This window comes from Syngnathus scovelli, chromosome 5 (assembly GCF_024217435.2).
Source record: "Syngnathus scovelli strain Florida chromosome 5, RoL_Ssco_1.2, whole genome shotgun sequence".
Taxonomy (NCBI): Eukaryota; Metazoa; Chordata; class Actinopteri; order Syngnathiformes; family Syngnathidae; genus Syngnathus; species Syngnathus scovelli.
Window position 1 is genome coordinate 4153509 of NC_090851.1, and position 20076 is coordinate 4173584.

A 20076-nucleotide genomic window follows, 5' to 3' on the forward strand; every position below is an offset into this window, starting at 1 on the left:
TTAGTTGTTTTTACTGTGTAAATTTGTATGATTTCTTTTTATTGTTCAAATTATTTGGCTTGAATATGATTTAAATAAATACACAAAAAAATTACATTTGTATGATTTTTTTCTGTTGTTCTAATTATTTTCCTTGAATATGATTTAAATACACAAATAATATTACATTTGTATGATTTCTTTTAGTTGTTCTAATTATTTGCCTTGAATAGGATTTAAATAAATACACAAATAATATTACATTGTATTGTTTGAATATTCATCTTTTGACTGTGTGTTATATTTTACTTCATTAAATTGTCATACATTATTGGAGAATATAACGTGCATGCCCTTACGTGCTTTGGGGTCATATGTGTAAGCGATCCCCCTCCCTTCTCTTGGAGGGATGGACTTTCTCTTGATGATATTGTGACCTTTGTAATTTGTTTGGGGGCAGTCGCTGTCGAGCATTGATGCATCTTTCTGTTGGCCGAATCGATATTTGTAGTCACGTACTTGTCCGAAAGGGCGCAAGTGCATACACCCACACAACCAACTGTGCCTGGAAACATTATAAACTCCAAAAGCAACCGCATGCTTTTACTTTTCTCTTTTTTGGGGATATCTTTTATTCATCACCAAGATGGCGTTTTTTCAAGTCGCACTCTTCCTGTTGGCGTCATTCTACTACTTCACTTTAATATCATGCAGGCCGGCAGGTATGTTTTGGCTATTTACTCTTTTATTTTGAGTTTTTCCAAATTTGAAACATATTATTAGCATTCCTGCCACACAGCGAAGAGGTTGTGGGTTCAAATCCGGCTCCAGGCGTTTGCATGTTCTCCCCGTGCCTTCTTGGGATTCCTCCAACATTCCAAAAACATGTATGGGAGGCCAATCGACCGCTCCATAACAAATAGAAGAAGAGCACCTACTGTGTTGATCTCAAAACGTTGCAAATAACTTTGACCTAATTTCTTTGGATCAGCACTAAACAATACCACTCGTCTTTTTTTTCAATTGACTCACAGTTCATCTTTTAGTTTACCCCCCAATAAATATGACATTTGACCTTACGGAGCGTGATTTATTTAATTCTCTAGTTTCGTCGAACGATCTTTCTTCACGCAAATCGACACTTAACCAGGTAGTAGGACTCCTCCAACCGAATGATTACGCAACGGCCTAATCAATAGGTTTTTGGCCATGTTTGTTTTCCTTTGCAAAAAATGTCGTGTTGAAATTAAAAGAAATATTCAGACGGAATGTACGATCCGATTCTACGCCACCAGGTGTCCACCTGCGGAGCATGGACAACTTCATCGATGCGGTGCGACAGGTGGAAGAATCCAACCCAGGTCTGTCCCCACTGGCGCTCGTAAGAGCCTTACGCAGGACCGCCGGCCATGATGACGCCATGACGATCCACTTCCTGGGGGCTTGGAATAACCTCACAGATGCGGAAGGTCTAGAGACAGACATCCTCAACGCCTCGTCCTTTAGCTTCTTCGACAAGGCAGTCCACCACATCGTAACGGACAGCGGCGAAGAGCGAGGGGTGACGCTTACCCGGGACGGCACCACGGTCGCCCTGGCACCTTTGCTGCTGGGGATCGAATCCGGACTCAAAGCCAAGTTGGAGTCGACCTCAGCCGTTGGACTCTTTCCTCTCACCTTGGGAAGGACACTTGGGTTAACCTTTCTCAGCCTCCAGGACATCCCAGTGTCCAATCGCCTGGGGCCTGATGGGTGCTGGGACAGTGTGGAGCACCCCAAAGTGTTCAAACTCTCTTGGCCTGCCACCCTGGCCACAGACGCAGTTATAAGTGGGGGCATGGATGGAATAATACTGGGCACGGACATCAGCCGAGTCCCCGAATCTGAAAAGCCACGTGCACTGAGTGAGACCCTCAAAGAATACTACAGTTTTACCCTGAACGCAAGCCAGGGTCTTGATACCTTTCCCGGCCATGTTAGTCCACGGCGTAGGGAGATCTCTCGATCCATTCTGGAGCCCCTTGACCTTCAGAAGGAGCTGATGGACACGCTTGAACTAGTCTGGAAGTTGGAGAAGACGGAGTGGGTGGCTTTGGACACAGGAGTCAACGAGGCGGTGAAGAAGGGACTAGAAGCATTTGTGCACAAGTACTGGGGTAAGTAAGAATAGCACGGTTTGATTTCCAAACTAACGCCTAACCTTTACCTTGGATCGAACATTGTATTGTCCTTGCTAAAACGCATTTATGCTTAGTCCAAGCTAGACAGCAAGCTAAACTTTTAATTGATTGATGCAAGACGTCCTTTAGTAGCTTTAATAGAAAATATTTCTGCTAATAATTTTGAGTGAAACAAGGGGGCAAAAGGTGTCAGCCATGTAGATCCATATTAAATTATTTTAAGCAAGTATAAACAAAAAGTTATATTAGCCGCTAATTCAACTTAGCCACACGATGTCAACTTTACATAAAGAAACTATGAGATGGAAAATACATACAAAACAGGATAAAGCATCGTTTTCAAAATAAGAGTGTGAATAGTGAACAAATTAACTAAAACACGGCTGAAAGTTTCAAAGTTATCCTAAGCCCCAACAGCAATTCCTACCCTTCAAATTCCACGTGAATAAATTAGATTGCCTTTAAGATTGGAGCTACCCAACAGTGCGAAATAAAGCAATAAAGTATATATAAAAAAAAAAAATTAAAAAAAAAAGTAATCCTAGGCCCCAACATAAATAAGCCCAAAGAGAACGGGTTCCGGACCTCCATTTCAGCCTAAGCCAAATGGGTGAGCATTAACGTCTGGACCTCACAGAAGAGTGGCATCCAAAATGAGCTTTTGCCGCAGATTGTCCTCAAATCATCTCTCGCTGCCAGTGGAGGGCAAAGGCTCACAAGGGAACCCCCATACCACTGTCTTTACCCCTGGGCTTTCTCTACATTCACCACACCTATGAGCCCTCGCAGCCGTGCCTGTCCTTCTCGGAGTGTTCCCGGGACATGAGAGCCATGCAGCGTTTCCACCAGGAGGTCCGGAACTGGAGTGACATTGGATACAGGTAACACCCCTTTTCACCATCTACTAAATATCTCCTTTGGGTTTCAATACAATTCACACTGGCCAATCATTTGGCTTTTAATACAATTTAAATCCGATTGTGGCTTCGAATTTGGGCAAAGACTGCTGTTTTCATTTCCACATTCTGTCGTGTCAGCTTCGTGGTTGGCTCGGACGGTTACGTCTACGAAGGCCGGGGCTGGAACATCCTCGGCAGGCACACGCGAGGACACAACAGTCTCGGATTCGGCGTCTCGATCATCGGCAACTACACGTCAACTCTTCCGTCCCGTCACTCCCTTGACCTTGTACGCCACCGCTTGACGAGCTGTGCGGTGGGCGGGGGGAAGCTCGTGGCCAATTACACCTTCCACGGCCACAGGCAGACGGTCAACTACACGTCTTGCCCCGGAGATGCGTTCTTTAATGAAATTACACAATGGGATCATTTCAGACATTACCATTGACATGTTGAAACCCGAGAAGGCGTGCTGACCATCGTTAAAAATTTCCTGCGCTTCTGTGTCAAAGTCTGCAAAGCGTGCATGTGTATATAGTTCCAAATAAAGTGATTTATAAAGTGGCTCGCTCATCGGTGGGATAAAAAATCTTTTCACTTGGTCTCATATTTCTATGTATTTTCTTTCTTTCCAATCTTTAGACAAAAGGGGTTCAAATAATGTCCCCTTAATATTCATGTTTTTCCCAAATAAAAACTTTCTAATTATATTAGTACAACTTGAATAAAAAAAAAAAAAAACATTGTGTCAGCGGCGGGCACAGTGGTGCTGCCACAGGTCCACAGGTTCCTGGAAGCTGAAGAGGCAGCGAGGGCAGCGGTGGGGCCAGTCGCCTCGGTGCTTGCGGCTGTGTGTGATGAGGTTGGAGCTCTGGCTGAAGCATTTGCCACATATGTGACACACGTGGGGCTTCTCACCTGACACACAAAGCATCAACATCATAAAATCCACTTATGGCTTGGTATCCAACTTAAACGAGATCTCAAGACAATTAGGAGAGTGGCCAGGGACCCAAACCCGTGTGTATGAAGGTGTGCTTCTTCATGTCCGACTTCTGGTGGAAGCGCTTGTTGCAGTACTGGCAGGCGTAGGGTCGCGTGTCAGAATGGATGAGAAGGTGCGTGGACAGTGTGGACGAGCGCTTGAACACTTTTCCACAAACACTGCAGCCGAATGCTCTGACGTCCTGACACACACAAACGCAACACTTGATGTTGTTTGGTCACTCGACTGCTTTTAAATCCCGCGAGCACCCTCGGACAAACTCTACTCGGCATTCCCGAAGATAGTTCGACATAAACGATCTTACCTTGCCCTTGCACGATTCAAGATCTGTTGCATAGGATGTGATTCCATGACAATTGTATACGTGCCTCTTAAAAGTGCACAAGTGGGTAAATAGCTGCAAAAAAAACAAAAACACATTAGTATAAAAATGTTTCCCAGTGGAACGTTTTTGTAGAATAATAGAATGACATCCAACTTTTCCACATAGTGGACACTCTTGACTGGCACAAATCATCTTGGAGGAGTCACAGTCGTTCCGAGGCAAGAAGTCCAGCCCTGGTGATTTTTGTCTATCGGAACATCTGGGCCACTTTTCAACTTTGGGAACAGCAGGAACGTCTACGAGGACACCATTTACACACCATGTTGAGTGTAAAAAAATATATTATTTGAACATCCAGAATTTTGATAATGAACTTTGAATTGATTACCTTCACAGTGTTGGTCGCCACAAACAGGTTGAAGCGAATCAACGGTGACCGTATCGAGGTGCTGCGGAGCAGATGTGGTGTGCCCCAGGGATGACTCCTGGGGCCGCGTTTCTTTTTGGCCAATGCTCATTCTCTGTTCTGAGCGAAAGGGTTGGAGGCCTCCTCGCTTTACCAGGAAGGAACGAGGCATCACACTGAGGAAGGATAACCAATATTGCAGGATTATTGATTAATGAGAATTAATTCTGCAGCAAACACAATCAGCTGCAGTCATGTTGTGATCATAATCAATTTTCTTCACACTATGTGAAAACACCAATTGGTCTTGTTTAATATAGCATAAATACAGGAACGCGCACTACTTGACTTGGACACTAGATGGCAGCAGAAACTCCATTTGCACTAAGTCTTGTCGACGCCACAGTGTGCGTGTACACACACATTTAGAGTAAAATTATGAGCAAACGTAACAGAAAAGGGAGCAAAATTACAGTATTGAAATAATATAGTACTGTACAGAGTCAAAGATGACAATTTGTCCATTTCAAAGCATTTGCCAATGGGGAATCTTCATCATTAATAATACTGTTAAAATTGTAACAAAGCAAATCCGATCAATGTCACACTAATGTTTATAGTGGGAGAAATACACAAAAATATCAACCTACATGTCATTTAAAAATAATTGTGAATAAACTGCAGTAATAAAGATGAAAATAGTCAATATACTCTTCCATGTGGTATAAAAATGTTATTAAGATTGGAATGAATACCATCAATCATTAAAGCGCTCATAGCAGTGTGTAAAATGTCAATGTGGTCAAATAGTTGCTGTGAAAACTTACCAGAAATGAAGTTGAACGCTGAGAAATCGAGCACAAAATGATACAAGAAGCAGGTAAATGAAGCTGAAGTGAGGTGTGAAGGATTCTAAAGCCCTCATGAAAAGGAAGCGCTTTCATCTGTGACGTGACAACCACACCGCTTCCTCACACCAACACCGCATTGTGCACAATCCTGTCAAAGCAGAAATATGCTTTTTTACAAACCACTGAGTTCAAGTTCAAGGTTTACAGCGGGGTACACACATCCCAACAATCGGGACAAACTTGAGTATTTATACCTCACTTCAAAGTCACAAAAACCCGATTAGTGTTTCAAAGATTATTCTGAGCGATTATCCTGTGATATGTCGTGTGGGTTTTATTTTCTCTCCGATACGCTTGTATAACAATCGGGGCCGGCAATCGTAAATATTAAACCTGATAAAAACTTTTTAGACTCAGATTGTCGAGCAAAAAAAAAAAAAAAAAAACTTAATTTATCCTCTCTCCAGGCGATCTCATTGTTCTCTTGCACCATGCTGACACCCACAGGTCAATTGTGGTATTACAAAAGACACAGCCCTCTTGTTCAGATGAGAAGATTCAAATCATTCCCAGACAAAATAAATGTAAATGCAGTTATTGTGTTCAAGCATCTCCAAAATTAATTGGGGAAGAAATAGCATTCATGCATAAAGAATGTGCTGCTCGTTCAGATACGCAAAATATGGCCGACAGAGGGCAGTATTAAACAAAGACATTAGTAAGCTGCAGGAATAATACTGTTAGCTAGTCTTTGCATAGGATAAATATAACCCTGTAAGTAATATTACATATACGGTATTGTTATAAAAAATAATTTCAAATACATTATAATTGTGAAGATTATTTTGGTTGTTCAAAAATGCTCAAGATGGTAAATTTTCTTGAGCAGTAAATCATTGACCATCAAAACAAAAAAAATAAAAAACATCTGACGTATTTAACACATCAAATTAATTTCATTTTTTGAACTGAACTACTGGAATAAATTTTGCTCAAACATTCAAACTGCTATTTTAAGGTCAAATAAGACACAAAGCAAATCTTGGCAAAATTGCAATTTCAAAGTTTTATTTAGTATTGTCCTTATGATACAGGACATGACATGTCTTTTATTGTACTAGACTTTATAGAAGCTTTAGCTGTATTAAACGTCTGCGACAAGCACATTAGTTCAAATGCAAGAGGGCAAGGGAATAAGGTGACAAAAATGTTTGACACTCCATGGATAACACTGTGCCGTCAGATTGTTGCCACCAAAAATTTGCTGGATAAGGTTCAAATGCGACAAGGTATGGAAAGTATGGCACGTGACTGATATATGATCAATATGGGGAGATGGCAGTAGTCTAATTGTATTGATAAAGCAATTATCGGCCAATATTGAGTTGCAAAAAATTGTCAGTTGTTGAGATAGACTTTTTTTTAGCGTTTTCCCACAGCTAACAGGGCAAAAATCTCAGTCTGGTTAAGCTTAAGAAAGAGAAGGAAGTTTTACAACATCACAGATTCCAGGGTAGAGAAAGAGGCCTTGTGACATACAAGGCGGTTACTTGCAACAGTGTACTTGGCAATACGTCCTCTTTAACCCTTCTGATGTCTATACATGAAGCTACAATTCCACTTTTTTTCGTGGACGGATGATCACGGGAAAGAAAAAAAAAAAGAATTAATCATGTCAATTTTTCAGTGCTCAAAAACCCGAACATATGAAAGCCTGTTTCTTTTGGGTATTGTCATTTTAAATTTTAGTGACATACCAAAGGGTTGTTTTGATATTTAATTTGATATGCAAAACATGCTAATGTCCATTATCACATAATGTAGCTAGTTGCAGCAAACAATGAGACAGATTTTAATGACGGGCGGGTGACATAATTATTCGTAAATAAAACATGATAGCAGCTCATGGAGCATCTCACCTTGCGTCACAGCACACAGACAGGCAACAATCGTGGTGGCACGAGGTTGGCACACGCTCATACAGGAAGGAAGGAGGGACCTCTGCCGTCACCCTCAGACATACGGTTCGATATTTGATAGTAAAAATCATATCAAAATAAATTACATAACATATAAGTTACTTTAAAATACAAAAAGAAAAACAATTTGGCAATGTTGAGTTTCCTCCTTTTTTTTTTGTGTCTTCCCTTTGCATTTTGAACATCCAGTGCATGTTGAGGATGTTGAAATGGTTAGGGATGAGTGCATGGACGTTATTTCATCACATTGCCGCTCTTTCGATGAAGCCAGCGAAGAACGGTTAGCCAAAAAGATGTTTTCCGACATTCTAACTGGATATAGGCTGCTGGCACATCTCACATCATCAATTAATTTCAGAGCAATGGTTTTGCAGGTCCATGTCAGTCTGTTTGGGATATGTACTGGAGTAGAGGATTTTTTTTTTTTTTTTTTATGTGCAAGGCCTCACACAGGTACAATATCTCACAAAAGAGGTGTATCGCTCCAACTTCTGAAAAAGATTATAGGACGAGATTTGAAACTTGTAGTGTACACTTGCACAAAGTAATTAGTGGATCTCTTATAGAACACTTTGAATTTACTCTTCCTTCAAAATAAGTCTAACCTGCCGTTCTGTGAAAGGATAAAGTAGGAGGGATGCACTCACTCCGGAGAGATACTGTCCATCAGCGTTGCCATAGTAACCGACCAGCGCTCATCAGTTCTCCATGGCCTCTGCACACATCATACTACCGAACAGCTGCGGGGGTTCCGGGTGTGTCCGCTCTTCCGCCTCGCTGTCCGTGCTGCCTTCGCTGTCCAGCCGGGCCGAGGGGTGACACGGGCCCGGTATGGCCGGGTAAAGGGCGCTTGGAGGGAGGGGGCTATTGAGGATGTCCTCGTCGGAACTCAGGTAGTCGCCCTCAGCTGAGGCGGGGCTGGTCAGACACAGATCCTGGTAGTCGGCGCCCATGGTGGTGAGCCTGGAACCCGGAGCCCGAGCCTTCTGACCTCGCAGTAGCCTAATCTGGAAACGCAAACAGGAATTCACATTTGAGAACACAACTTTTTATGTGCATTACTCCTGTAACTTCGTTGGCATCATATTTTCTTTATAGCGACACAATGGCTTTTTTTTTATTGGTAAATTCATCATTTCTTTAGTACTCGTTCCAGTTGATGAAAACCAACGATTTATTTCTCACCGCATCAGCGCTCTACATATGACTCAACTGTATAAACACAGATTTTTCATCTGTATGCGAGTTTCACTCGCCTTCGTAAAGCCACAGCTTTAGTGAAAAACTGGTGGCGGGGGGGTTTCAGCAGAAGAGCGAGAACCGCTAAAGTCTCATCTCACACCTTCGGTTGAGAATCAGCACGCACGCACTGACTCGCTTTTATAATGTCAAAATATATATAAAATAAGAAAAGATAAAATATATAAAAAGATATATAATATCGTAAACAGCAATTAAACTTAAAAAGTCACGATCTCGTCTGGATTTTGATTGAGAGCCATTCGAAAAACATTTGTTGCAGAATCAATTACAGACAGAAGAGACATGCAATGGCTTCCTGTTTGCCACCTACATACTCCAGAAATGACTTTAAGCTACATTTACATTGACATTTTCAAAATCGAATTTCTTCCCACTTTATCTCAACTACAGTAAAAGTGGAAACTTGTGTCGATGCGTGCGAGTGAGTGACCTCGTTTTTGAGCTCAGTGATCTGGTCTCGAAGCCGGTTGATGTACTGCCTGGAGTCGGAGTGGTTGAGCTGGCCCTGGATCAGCCCTTCTTCTTTCTGAAAGACATACGCATGGGTCAAAGTCTCCAGGAGCTTTCCTGGAGATGCTTGAGGACTAGAAATATTTTATGATCATTCATCAGTTCAATGTTTTCAACCCTCATCCGTCCTCACCTGTATTTCGAGCTCGGCTATCTTCTGCCTGAGCTCGGCCATGGCGGCCATACTGTCGGCTTCCCTCAGTCGTACGGCCATCACCTCCTCTTTGCTCTGTGTGGGAGGAGTTCATTCCCGGTTAGGCCCTTGTGGTTCATCCTCGCAACTACATGTCGCTCTTATCGCACCTTGCAGTCCCATTCGGCCTGCTTCCGTTTCATCTCGTTGAGCTGGGCCTGAAGAGCTTTGTTCTGATTGGATGACATCTGGAGGCGATCCTGGAGGGCGGAACGCTCCTGCTCATGGCGTCCAATCAATTTACTATGGATGGTATTCTAGAACAGAAGTGAAAGCCAGCAAATGACTTTTTAGTAGGTTGATCATATTGATTGAACGCTGGAATTTTATACTAGCTGTTGTTAGACAACCAGTTATATCTGGATGGACATGTCCGACCTGGCTCTCCAGCTGCACAGCCTTCAGTTTGACCTCTCGTAGCTCAGCCTGGGCTTGCGCCTCTCTTAGACGGACAGTCATCAGCTTATCTTGCAACTCATTCATGGCGTTCTTCTTTGGCGATTCCTTCCAGTGGCTGCCGCCGCCGCCTGTGCTGCCACTGCGGGACATGTGATGCTGCTGAGACACGCATGACAAGATGGGGAAAAAAATAAAATAACACACCATAAGACAAAACAATTGCGGCTTTTATGTGTTGTGGATTTACCTGCCAGCGTTGGTTGAGCTCAGTGACCGAGTCCTGCATCTCTCGGAATGATCGGAGTGTCTCCAGCTCCCTCAGCTTCATTTGCTTCACCTCCTCCTGCAGAGCTGCCATGTTGTTTTCATCAGGCAAACAGCTGCTCTTCTGGATGGAGATGGGAAGAACTCTTAGTACTCTTATCTGACTGAACTGATAAACATAATTCGGCTGCTGAAGAAAATACGGTGAAGTCCTGTCAGGTGACTTACCTTCTCCAGATCAAGCACCTTGTCTTGTAGTTCCTTCATGGCTCCCAGCAGCTCGGCCTCGTGTAGCTTGGACTGCTCCAGCTCTGTCTGGAGACTGCTCACAAACTGCTCCGCGTACTGAAAGGAGCATGGCGGCGTATTTACAGTCAATAAGTAATGCTATTGTAAAACTCATCATAAATTGGCACCTCGGCGCGATTCGAAGTAATAACAATTTAACAGAAGCAAAGAAGAATGAAATGAAATTCTCTTGGTCCTCTCCATTTTTGTTCCCGAGGTTACCTTTTGTTGCTGCAGCTCTCGTATGATGTCCTGCGCCTTCTCGAGACCCTCGCTAGCTACGTTGCACTGCTGCCTCACTACGGCGAGCTCACGTTTGATCACATAGTTTTCCTCCGCTTCCTGCGCCCTGGTCACCTGACCCTGGAACGGCACACCAGAACAGCATTTGACATTTCTAAAATACAAATTAGGAGATCCCAATTGAGGTCAAAGGGGTTAACGATAGTGTCGTGCATTTTTTGTTAAGCTTTGCAGGAATGGTTATATTTGGGATAAAACGTATTTGCTTTCTTTAAGAGAGCTAGCTGGGTGGTACATGTCGTTGAGAGTCAATTGCTTTTGACGTTTCCTATTACGTGCGTAAATTTATGTTACACAAATGAGGTTAGTGCGAGATCGGTACTCATGACGGAAGGTGATACACATCGGTGTGGCGGTTTTACCGACACTAAATAGAAAATAAAAATTTCATCAATTTTTTTTATTGGAATATATTGCTTTTTCTTTAAAATAATTTGGGTTTTTTTTGCTTTTAAATTATATGTATCAAAAATACTAATGTATCGGTACTTGGTATCGGTACTCTCTAGGACAACTCAAGAATTGATGCTGGTAAGGATTAAAAAAAAATAACATTTTTTTTACTTTCCTCCATATAATGTACTCCTTTGCCTAAATAAGAATGCAAAGTTCTTATAAAGAAAGCAAACAAGTAATTAGTGTAAATCAAAATATTTGCATCACAAAATAGTGTTTACAAGCCACATGCAGGAGTTGCACAGTTTCATCATGGAAGTGTCATTGCGTACAATTTTATAAATAATTAATCATACAATAAATGAACATGCACATAACAGGTTTGTGGACGAAATATTATATTCACAAAAAAAAAAAAAAAAGTCTTTTACATGCTGATTTGTTAAAAGCGGCAAAAACCGAGTTTGTTGTTGAGGAGAGGTCTGAGGCGAGCAAGGGAAGCGGTTCATTCAGTACTCTACCTGGATGAGTCTATCTGCCAGAGCGGCACTCTCCTACAGCGTAATGAAGGGACGCAACAAGATGTTGAAACGAGAGGCCACAACCAAAGCCCAGAGTAGAACAGGAAAGGAAGAGAAACCGAAAAGATGAGGAAAACAGAGGCAGCATGAAGATCAGTCAGAAAATAGTTTTTTTTTGAAGAGGAGGGAAAAGAATACAGAATAAAGGCGGAAAGTTCGTCTCTGACCTTCTCTAGGGTTTCAATCCGCTGTTTTAGTAGTCGATTTTCTGTGCGGAGCCTCTGAAAACAAGAGCAGATTCATCGTTAAGAATTATTGTGTGTGTTAAGCGGAGCCTTGCTCGGTTCCCTAATAAATTGAAAAAGAATTCTTAGATTGGAAGTGAAGTCGTGAAAAACATCCAGCAAACAAACACACCTTAATCTCAATTTGTTCTTCCATTTCTTTGTTCTTGATGGTGGTATATTCTTTCTCTAGCCTGATTGAATAAGAGGAATTTTCAAATTTAGATTCAAACATTTAGCTCTTGGGGGTCACGAGGTTAACGAGGGACGCTCACTTCTTCATTCTCTTAGTGTTGTATTTGATCTGATATGCCCTGAGGATCAGCTTGTCTGGGCAGCTGTCAAACTGGTGAGGGATCACCTTCTGAAAATGCTGGAAGACAAATTTGCAACAAAATATTCCATCGTGACACAAACTAAATCGATTCTAAAAAAACATTTCATAGAACATCATTTAAGTTCAGCACCTGTGACATGCCCTCCATGTCCAGCTGAATGAGGTCCGTCTGGTTGTACTGCAGAATGGCCATGCCCACACGGAAGATGATCTCCAGGCCCTTAAGGGAAAGGTCTCACAATTTAGTTTTATATGCCGACTCAATATAAACAAAAGTTACCATCGATGAAGTAAATCCTCCTACCTCGTACATAAAAATATCAAATATGCGCGTGGCGACGGGCAAAGGGAGAAAGGTGAGGAACAGCGTGAGGAACCAAGATGAGGCGTACATGGACGTATGAAAACTCTGGGACCGGAAATGGACGTTAAGATCTGGAAGTTGTTCCTGATATGACAATAAAATAGCATTGTTATTGCGAATCAGACAAAAAAAATAATAGCTTTGCTGCCCTCTAGTGGATGTAACCTTTTTCTGCTTGCTCTTTACCTGTAGAAGATATTCAAACTGGTAGATGCAAAGTCCCAGTTCGGCCATGCTGGGTTTGAAGAGCTCTCGCAGACGGTACTCCTGCATCAGACGCACAAACACGCAAAAAGCCTCCTCTTCGGGCATCTGGCAGAAAATCGTCAGTAGAGAATTCCATCGTTAGCAATCACAGATGGCCGTTTTAATTTTTTTATTTTATTTTTTTAACAACACACATTACCTGCATGAGTAGCAGGCCAACAATGAACGCACTACCTTGGCAATAACCAACCTCCCGATCCACAAGGGAGTAAGCCTGAAAAATATGTAAATATTTAAACATCTACTAAAAACATCTGGGTGAAAAAAAAAATCAAAGTTGCCGAAAATGGGCTCTCGTTTTCTGAATAGCTGACCTTGGTTCATTTCACAGCAGTTTGCAAAAACCGTATGGAAGCGATTTATTTTGAACGGTGAGTATATTTAAACATAATCAAAAATGCAAAATAATCTGAATATTTTGCATTAGCTAGCAAACAAGTGTGACGTAAACATAAGTCAGGAAAACAGATAATAATAATAATAATAATAATAATAATAATAATAATAATAAAGCAAACAATGCTATGGCTTTATCATTTCAAATTTGAATGCTTTATGAAAAAAAAAGATAACGTAATTCAAAAAGAGTGTTTTTACCTTCATGACATTAAAGAGGACTTCCTGGCCCAGGCTGTCTTGACCTTTAAAGAACTCATGCTCGGGGTAGGTACGAGCGATGTCTCGGCGGATCAGCTTCTCGCACGGGGATGACATCTTCAGCAGCTCCGAGTACTGATTCTTCACCGGCATGTCCGTGGCATTGCCCAGCAGCTGCCACACGATGGCCCGGAAGTGATGAGGAATGCCTTTCCGGATTAACTCCTGGAGGACACGTCCATCAATTAATCCTCAGTCATAAAATTACACAACTATTGATTTAACAACATATTTTTTAGGATCCGTGTTGTCGTGGCGCCGTTACATCATAGTTATGTTTTGTCCAAATGTCTCCTAGCTTGTTTGTTCCATCCTGACTCACTCAGCTGTCCCTCCTCTCATCCATTTTGCCGTCTTGGAGGTTTTGCAGATGCACACAAAGGCGCGTGTCTCCTCAAGATGATGCTGATTGTGTTGCCATGGCAATGCAAATCATTTCATTTTTGCGTCAATCACTGCATCATTTGTCTGGCGGTATACTTGGAAACTAGATGAGAGTTCCAAGAAAAATGTCTCGACACAAAGGGGAACAGGCGGTCAGCAGGAATAACATCAACCTGAACTGACCTTGAGAAGCTTGTCCTTCTTGCGTCTCCATTCCTCCCATTCGTTGACGATGCGGCCCCAGAGGATCCAAGTGTCCTCCTCCAGGTGGGACAGATTGGAGGAAGCCGAGGAACTCGAAACCAGCGAAGAGCCGCTGTTGCGTCGCGAGCCCGTCATGGAGCGCAGGGACTTGGAGTCGGCCTCCAGTAATCTTGCAGGCACAGGTACGAGTCATGAAGACACAGTTTGTCATACAGTTGCTTACAGGTTGACATATTTGCCAAGTAATAGCTATTTAAAAAAAAAAAAAAAAAATTGGGATGAGAACCAATGACACAAGAAGTTTTTATATATTTTTTTTGCATTGAATTTAAATAAATATAATAAAACATAATACATCCATCCATCCATCCATCCATTTTCTGAACCGCTTAGTCCCCACGGGGAACATAACGATAAATAATTCAAGCAATATTTGTCACCTGTTCTGTTCCTCCAGTTTGGCCAGCAGCTCCAGTTCATCTGGACTGAGGTTCTCCGAGTCCGCCGGGGAAACTGCGGGCGCTGACAGTGCGGCATCATGGGACGAGGAGTCTGGGCTGAGGACCGGACTTCCCGTCGACAGTGGATCGGGATCCAAAGCGGGAGGGGACGAAGGGCAGTCGAGGTGTGTCGGAACCTGGCCTGAGCCTTCTCGCTCGGGACTGCCGCTAGGTATTGACATGTCGCTTATTGCGGTGTGGGGAAGCTGCGCAAGTGGAAACTCTCCTCGCCTCGCCTCACTCTGGTTTCTCCTTTGTCAGGATGTCAGCTGACTGTCACCTGCCAGGCTGAAGAGCCAATAGGATCAGAGGTCTTCAAACCTGATGAAGAGGAAAGGAGAAACTTTCTTTCACGGACTACTTGACTTATTTGTCATTTTATGAATAAGTTCCTTTTACGTCTAGACCCTTTGTGATAGTGTCCCTTTCCGTTGGGCCACTTGACTAATAATGATATCACAGGTGCTCACCTGTTTTTACCGATGTCAAAATGAATCGATTAAATCGACAACATACCGATTAGCAAATTAATCGCCTTGCATTTTAAAAATCAAGTCATTGTTTAGTCATTTTTAAAATCTTCCCACTTTAAACTCTTCTACGAAATAATTCTCTAGTCCTAAATAAAAACAGACAAAGCTATTTTTTTGTGTTTAATCAAAATAAAAACATTTGCAAACATCTGCTTTTACTTTGGAAAAAGATGGCCATTAATCCTTCTTCTATGATATTCATGAACTGTTTAGTTCTTTTTATTCACTAATTAATACCCAATAATTGGTAGAATAATCAATTCTAAAAACATTCAATAACGACAGCTGTTATTTGGTCATGTGACATTTGCAAACAGAGCCGTGATTGGCTCAACACAAAATTAACTACAAAGCAGACAACGGTAGAGATTCCCACACCGACTTCTCCAAAAATGAAGTAACGCCAATGATGTCATAGTGACTCAGAACACAAACGGACATTTTCTTGAGTCATCACGCCGCAGTCAAAACAACCTTGTCGCAAATTAGCCTGAATAACTCCAGAAAAGAAAAGCTGCTAAAATGGGAGATGAGAGAGTTTAAAACAGAAAACATTCATCAAGGTACTCATGGAAACCCATTTCATAAACAAACCACTTGAAGCTCATGGAACTGTTTGATGACATCATTGTTTCCATGGGTTCTTTAATGAGTGTGTACACGCTCTGCTGTTAGTTATTCAATCATTCGGGCTATTTAAAGCACTTATGTCTTGAGCACAACCTTGCCCATGTTAAGCACAATAAATAAATCGATTGTGTTTCATTTGAAAGAAAATTCCCCGCATTACAATGTTGTTTGAAATAAACACCATAACTAACTTGACTTTTCCAGGAATGGCAATTCTCGTTACTTTTTCAACAATAACTCCTAGCGTGCCAAGACAATTTTTATATTGGCAAATCAACACAGCATGAAAATGTTATTAAGGGCACCGCTTCAAATTAAGAGTATAAAAAATACAGTTTTTGGACACAAAATAAATGTAAACACAGAAAACAGTGCTTGGGATGAAACAAAGGATGCATTCATGTGCAGCAACCAGCCCAATCAAAAGAGCCATTAACAAGTCCAATCACTTTTGCGGAAAGAAAAGTAGTCGCTCGCTATAGCCTTATACTCAGGAGCGACAAAATGGATTCACCGAGGTAGAAATCAACGGATGTCGCCAAACCTAATCTGAACTAGAAGCCATTCAAAAATATCTTCAAACATGACCCGAGCATTGGGAATACAGTCTGCTTTGTCCGAGAAACGTCCGTGACCCTTCAGAGACGTCTCAGCGACGAGACAAGGACTGTTCAGTGTCGGGGGTCAGAGTGTGAAATGTGTAAATCACGCATGACTACCAGTAGAGCGACGGATGATGCACTTCATTATTGGAAGGATAGTGTGAAGGCCTCTGACAAGGCGAGGGAGCCGAGATGTTCTGAGCACGACTACGAATGACTCAAAACTAAAACCCGCCCAGATGGTTTGTGTTGCTGTCGTTTTGATATGAATTAATAGGTTGAGTCATTTATAATGATTGGGCGGTCCATGCAAATTGTCTTCACTTTTAAAAATATCTTTGACCAGTTTTTACTCGTCTGATTTGAAAAGGAGTTATTTGTCAGTTTATTTGAAGCTTTTACTGTATATAATATGAGGTGCTCATACATTTATTTGAGTTGACAGTCATAATGGCCTTCCGGAAGAAGCTATGACTACAATGCGGCCCGCGAAAAAAAAATGAGTTTGACAACCCTGCCTTAGATGATGAGCTCAGAGCTCAAGGGCGCTCCACCAGCCTTGCCTCCCAGGGCGACCTTCTCGGTAATGTGTGGCTGGCCGTTTGATACATGGGATGTCTAAAGTTCTTGTCAACCGTGAAACTGTCAAGATGCTCGAGACTTATTTTGTGATAAATTAACTACACCAATTGGATGAATGGATGGATGGATGGATGGATGGATGGATGGATGGATGGATGGATGGATGGATGGATGGATGGATGGATGGATGGATGGATGGATGGATGGATGGATGGATGGATGGACGGATGGATGGATCAACATGTTGACCCCCACCCAACCCATTCGCTCCCATTGACGTATATAGACGTCAAAATTCAGTTTTAACTGATACGGCAGTGATTGAGTTAACAGAATCAGATTATGTTCTTCAACGCTGCATCTGACAACTCCAGTGATTGTGTTAGACAGTAAGACTCATGATTCCATACACTGGAATCGGCTACCGATTAACCCAGCTCGTTACAAACGTGTAAATGATTTAGGTTTAATGGCTGAACCCACTTCTCTATTTAGAGAAAAAATAAAACCTGGGAAGGGTTTCTCCATTTTAGTGCCTTACATACTGTTCATGTTTATCATGACAAAAGCTTTCCTGTGCTGAATTGAGTTAATAGCATCACTCTCCAGATAATAGGTTCCCTTGAGTGCTGCTGCGAGCGGAAATGGTCTGGAAACAGCCGTGCAAACCCATCAATTACTTTACAGTTCTTGTTTGGACTGTTTAAGTGCTAATACTGACATGTTTATTTATCACCTTAAAAAGTCGATCGAAACATTCATTGATCACACAATGGCACGGGAAGCATGATGGACTTATTGGCAGCTCCGAACTGGATGACAACACAATTAGCCAAGCTGTAATGTATACTGCACTTCATATAATATTTGTTGACATCGGTACCGGTCCAGTATTTCATAAAGCCATCAATACACATATTAATCAATAATATTTACAGATTTAAATTGTCTCAGTCACACAAATATTCCGATTGTTTATCCCAATGACATTCTAACTCTCACATAGCTGTTGTTTGAGGTCAGAGTAGAGACAAGTACTGAATGAATAAGCTAAAGGGGTGAGTCACAAGTGCCTTTTGCTCAGCGCCCATGAGATCAGATCAAGACTTAAAATACCCAAAACAAAAAAACAAACAGCATCACCAGGAAGTGAGAAAAAGATTTCTTTCCCCTAGGGACAAAAACGTGTGATTTGCCTTTTGCAAGCCGGAAGGATTTCACAGGAAGGCATGAGAATCATTTCATTGTCTTCATCTTTTCGTCTTAGGTTCGAGACAAGATTACAACCAAAAAGACAATGATCAGCTTGGTCAGCAAAGCCTTGGAATTGGAACAGAGTTATTTTGAGTAGATGTGTCAGTGGGATGAATCATTACCAAAGTTTTCCTAGTAATGAAACGCACCAGTAACTCCCCTGCAGGGGCCCTGATGTTCTAATATACATACAGACGACATGGGTAGTACCGTATTTTCCGGACTATAAGGCGCACCTAAAAACCTAAAATTTTCTCAAAAGCCGACAGTGCGCCTTATAGTCAGGTGCGCCTTATATATGGACCAAATTCCTAAATTCAAACTGGCCCGAAGCATTGTGTCATGAAATCAATCATAAGTGGCCTGCTGAAGACTATGAATCATGAATCAAAAAGACTATGGACCATTATTTTGTGATTATATAGTAATTTGTTGCGTCTGAAGTTGAAATAAAAAAGATAAAATACAGAATGATTTGGATTAAAAATCTGACATGATGCATTAATGGTACGCCTTATATAAGGACAAAGTTTTAAAATGGGCCTTATAGTCCGGTGCGGTGCAGTCCGGTATAATTTTCTGAACCGCTTAATCCTCATAAGAATCGCAGGGCACATATAAACAAACAAACATCCATACTCACAAAGTTTGGGGAGGTCAGTCAGCCTGCATGACTTTGGAATGTGTGAGGAAACGGTGCAGGCACGGGGAGAACATGCAAACTCCACACAGGAAGGCCAGAGTCTAAAATGGAGTAACCACTTTTGGCTCGCATTTCAAATAGCAGCATGACCTCCACAAACGCTTCAGCATTTTCCATAATTAACAAGTCTCTGTCGCCAACATGACAGCTCATCTTCCGTACTAAGCGGGCCTGCCTTGCAACTAGGAGACCCGAACAGGCCAGCCCGCTGTGTGCAGTCAATCCACGTTTGAGGCGGAATTAACATCTGTGGTCTTAAATGACATCTCCTCCCGGGAGGGAGTGCATATACCACCGGCTTCCCACGACAGCAACATGGTTGTGTAACAGTGTAAAACGAGAGCAGGACAACACAACATGGCCATGCGACATCATTTTTTCCCCCCCAACAAATAAGAATGCAGATACTGGGTATGCTAGTGAACATGAATGTCGGTGTCTTGGTTGACAGGACATGCGACGGAATGCAGCACGGAAAACGAGCACACGTTAAAACGAGGAGGAGAGGAACATTGAGACATTTATGTCGACATCCATCGATGGGCCTGTGTTGTAGTTTAGCAGTGCAATTTGACAAGAGCAGCCAAGGTGGTCTCGCAACAACATTGTCACCGAGCTAAATGAATGCAAATAGAAAACATGAAGGCTTACCAAACGCGTTTTTCCATTCCGCGCCAGCGCAGTTTGAGTCTCCCGGAATAAATATCAACACCGATCTTGGTATCGGCTAATTAATTTAATCCTAATTTAATGGACCGTCGAAGACGACACACACCCGGGTAGCGTCCAACGCAGTGCCATCCCTCCCGGCGCTGCCAGCCCCGACTGCTATGCTCGATCCGAATTTAAGCCGACAGGAATAGGTTAACATGTATATATTTTTAGTTTGGAATCAGCTGTTATAAACATGACAACAAGAAACGTGGCGTTGCCGAAGACTCAACATTGGGATCGGCAGTATCAATCTCGACGGGGAAATCATTTAAGAATTAGGATGGCAGGCAGACTTTGGA

At 42.1% G+C, this 20076-nt stretch overlaps 3 protein-coding genes across 6 annotated transcripts; 1 reads left to right on the forward strand and 2 right to left on the reverse strand.

The window, feature by feature from the left end:
- Positions 1 to 487: 487 nt before the first annotated feature.
- Positions 488 to 3622, forward strand: pglyrp2 (peptidoglycan recognition protein 2). Its single transcript, XM_049720081.1, has 4 exons — positions 488 to 701; positions 1275 to 2135; positions 2830 to 3040; positions 3197 to 3622. Exons 1-4 carry the CDS (start codon positions 626 to 628, stop codon positions 3504 to 3506), a joined length of 1458 nt encoding a protein of 485 aa, XP_049576038.1. The 5' UTR covers positions 488 to 625; the 3' UTR covers positions 3507 to 3622.
- LOC125968729 (zinc finger protein 251) lies at positions 2281 to 7653 on the reverse strand. The gene is made up of 7 exons (XM_049720085.1): positions 7566 to 7653; positions 5623 to 5794; positions 4778 to 4971; positions 4543 to 4685; positions 4369 to 4461; positions 4077 to 4245; positions 2281 to 3976 (listed from the first exon to the last, which is right to left on the reverse strand). The coding sequence occupies exons 2-7, from the start codon at positions 5718 to 5720 to the stop codon at positions 3807 to 3809; spliced, it is 867 nt and encodes a 288-aa protein (XP_049576042.1). The 5' UTR covers positions 5721 to 5794; positions 7566 to 7653; the 3' UTR covers positions 2281 to 3806.
- On the reverse strand, positions 6694 to 20062 carry evi5l (ecotropic viral integration site 5 like). 4 transcript variants are annotated; one of them, XM_049720078.1, is made up of 20 exons: positions 19715 to 20062; positions 14700 to 15080; positions 14239 to 14428; positions 13612 to 13836; positions 13154 to 13228; positions 12934 to 13059; positions 12688 to 12831; positions 12514 to 12603; positions 12322 to 12419; positions 12180 to 12240; positions 11990 to 12043; positions 11763 to 11795; positions 10765 to 10905; positions 10483 to 10599; positions 10238 to 10378; positions 9970 to 10146; positions 9702 to 9848; positions 9532 to 9627; positions 9319 to 9414; positions 6694 to 8632 (listed from the first exon to the last, which is right to left on the reverse strand). In XM_049720078.1, exons 2-20 carry the CDS (start codon positions 14939 to 14941, stop codon positions 8324 to 8326), a joined length of 2562 nt encoding a protein of 853 aa, XP_049576035.1. In that variant the 5' UTR covers positions 14942 to 15080; positions 19715 to 20062; the 3' UTR covers positions 6694 to 8323. The 4 variants fall into 4 exon arrangements, with proteins under 4 accessions (XP_049576035.1, XP_049576034.1, XP_049576037.1 ...); XM_049720077.2 differs by having other exon boundaries at positions 9970 to 10149; XM_049720080.1 differs by lacking the exon at positions 11763 to 11795.
- Positions 20063 to 20076: the final 14 nt, after the last annotated feature.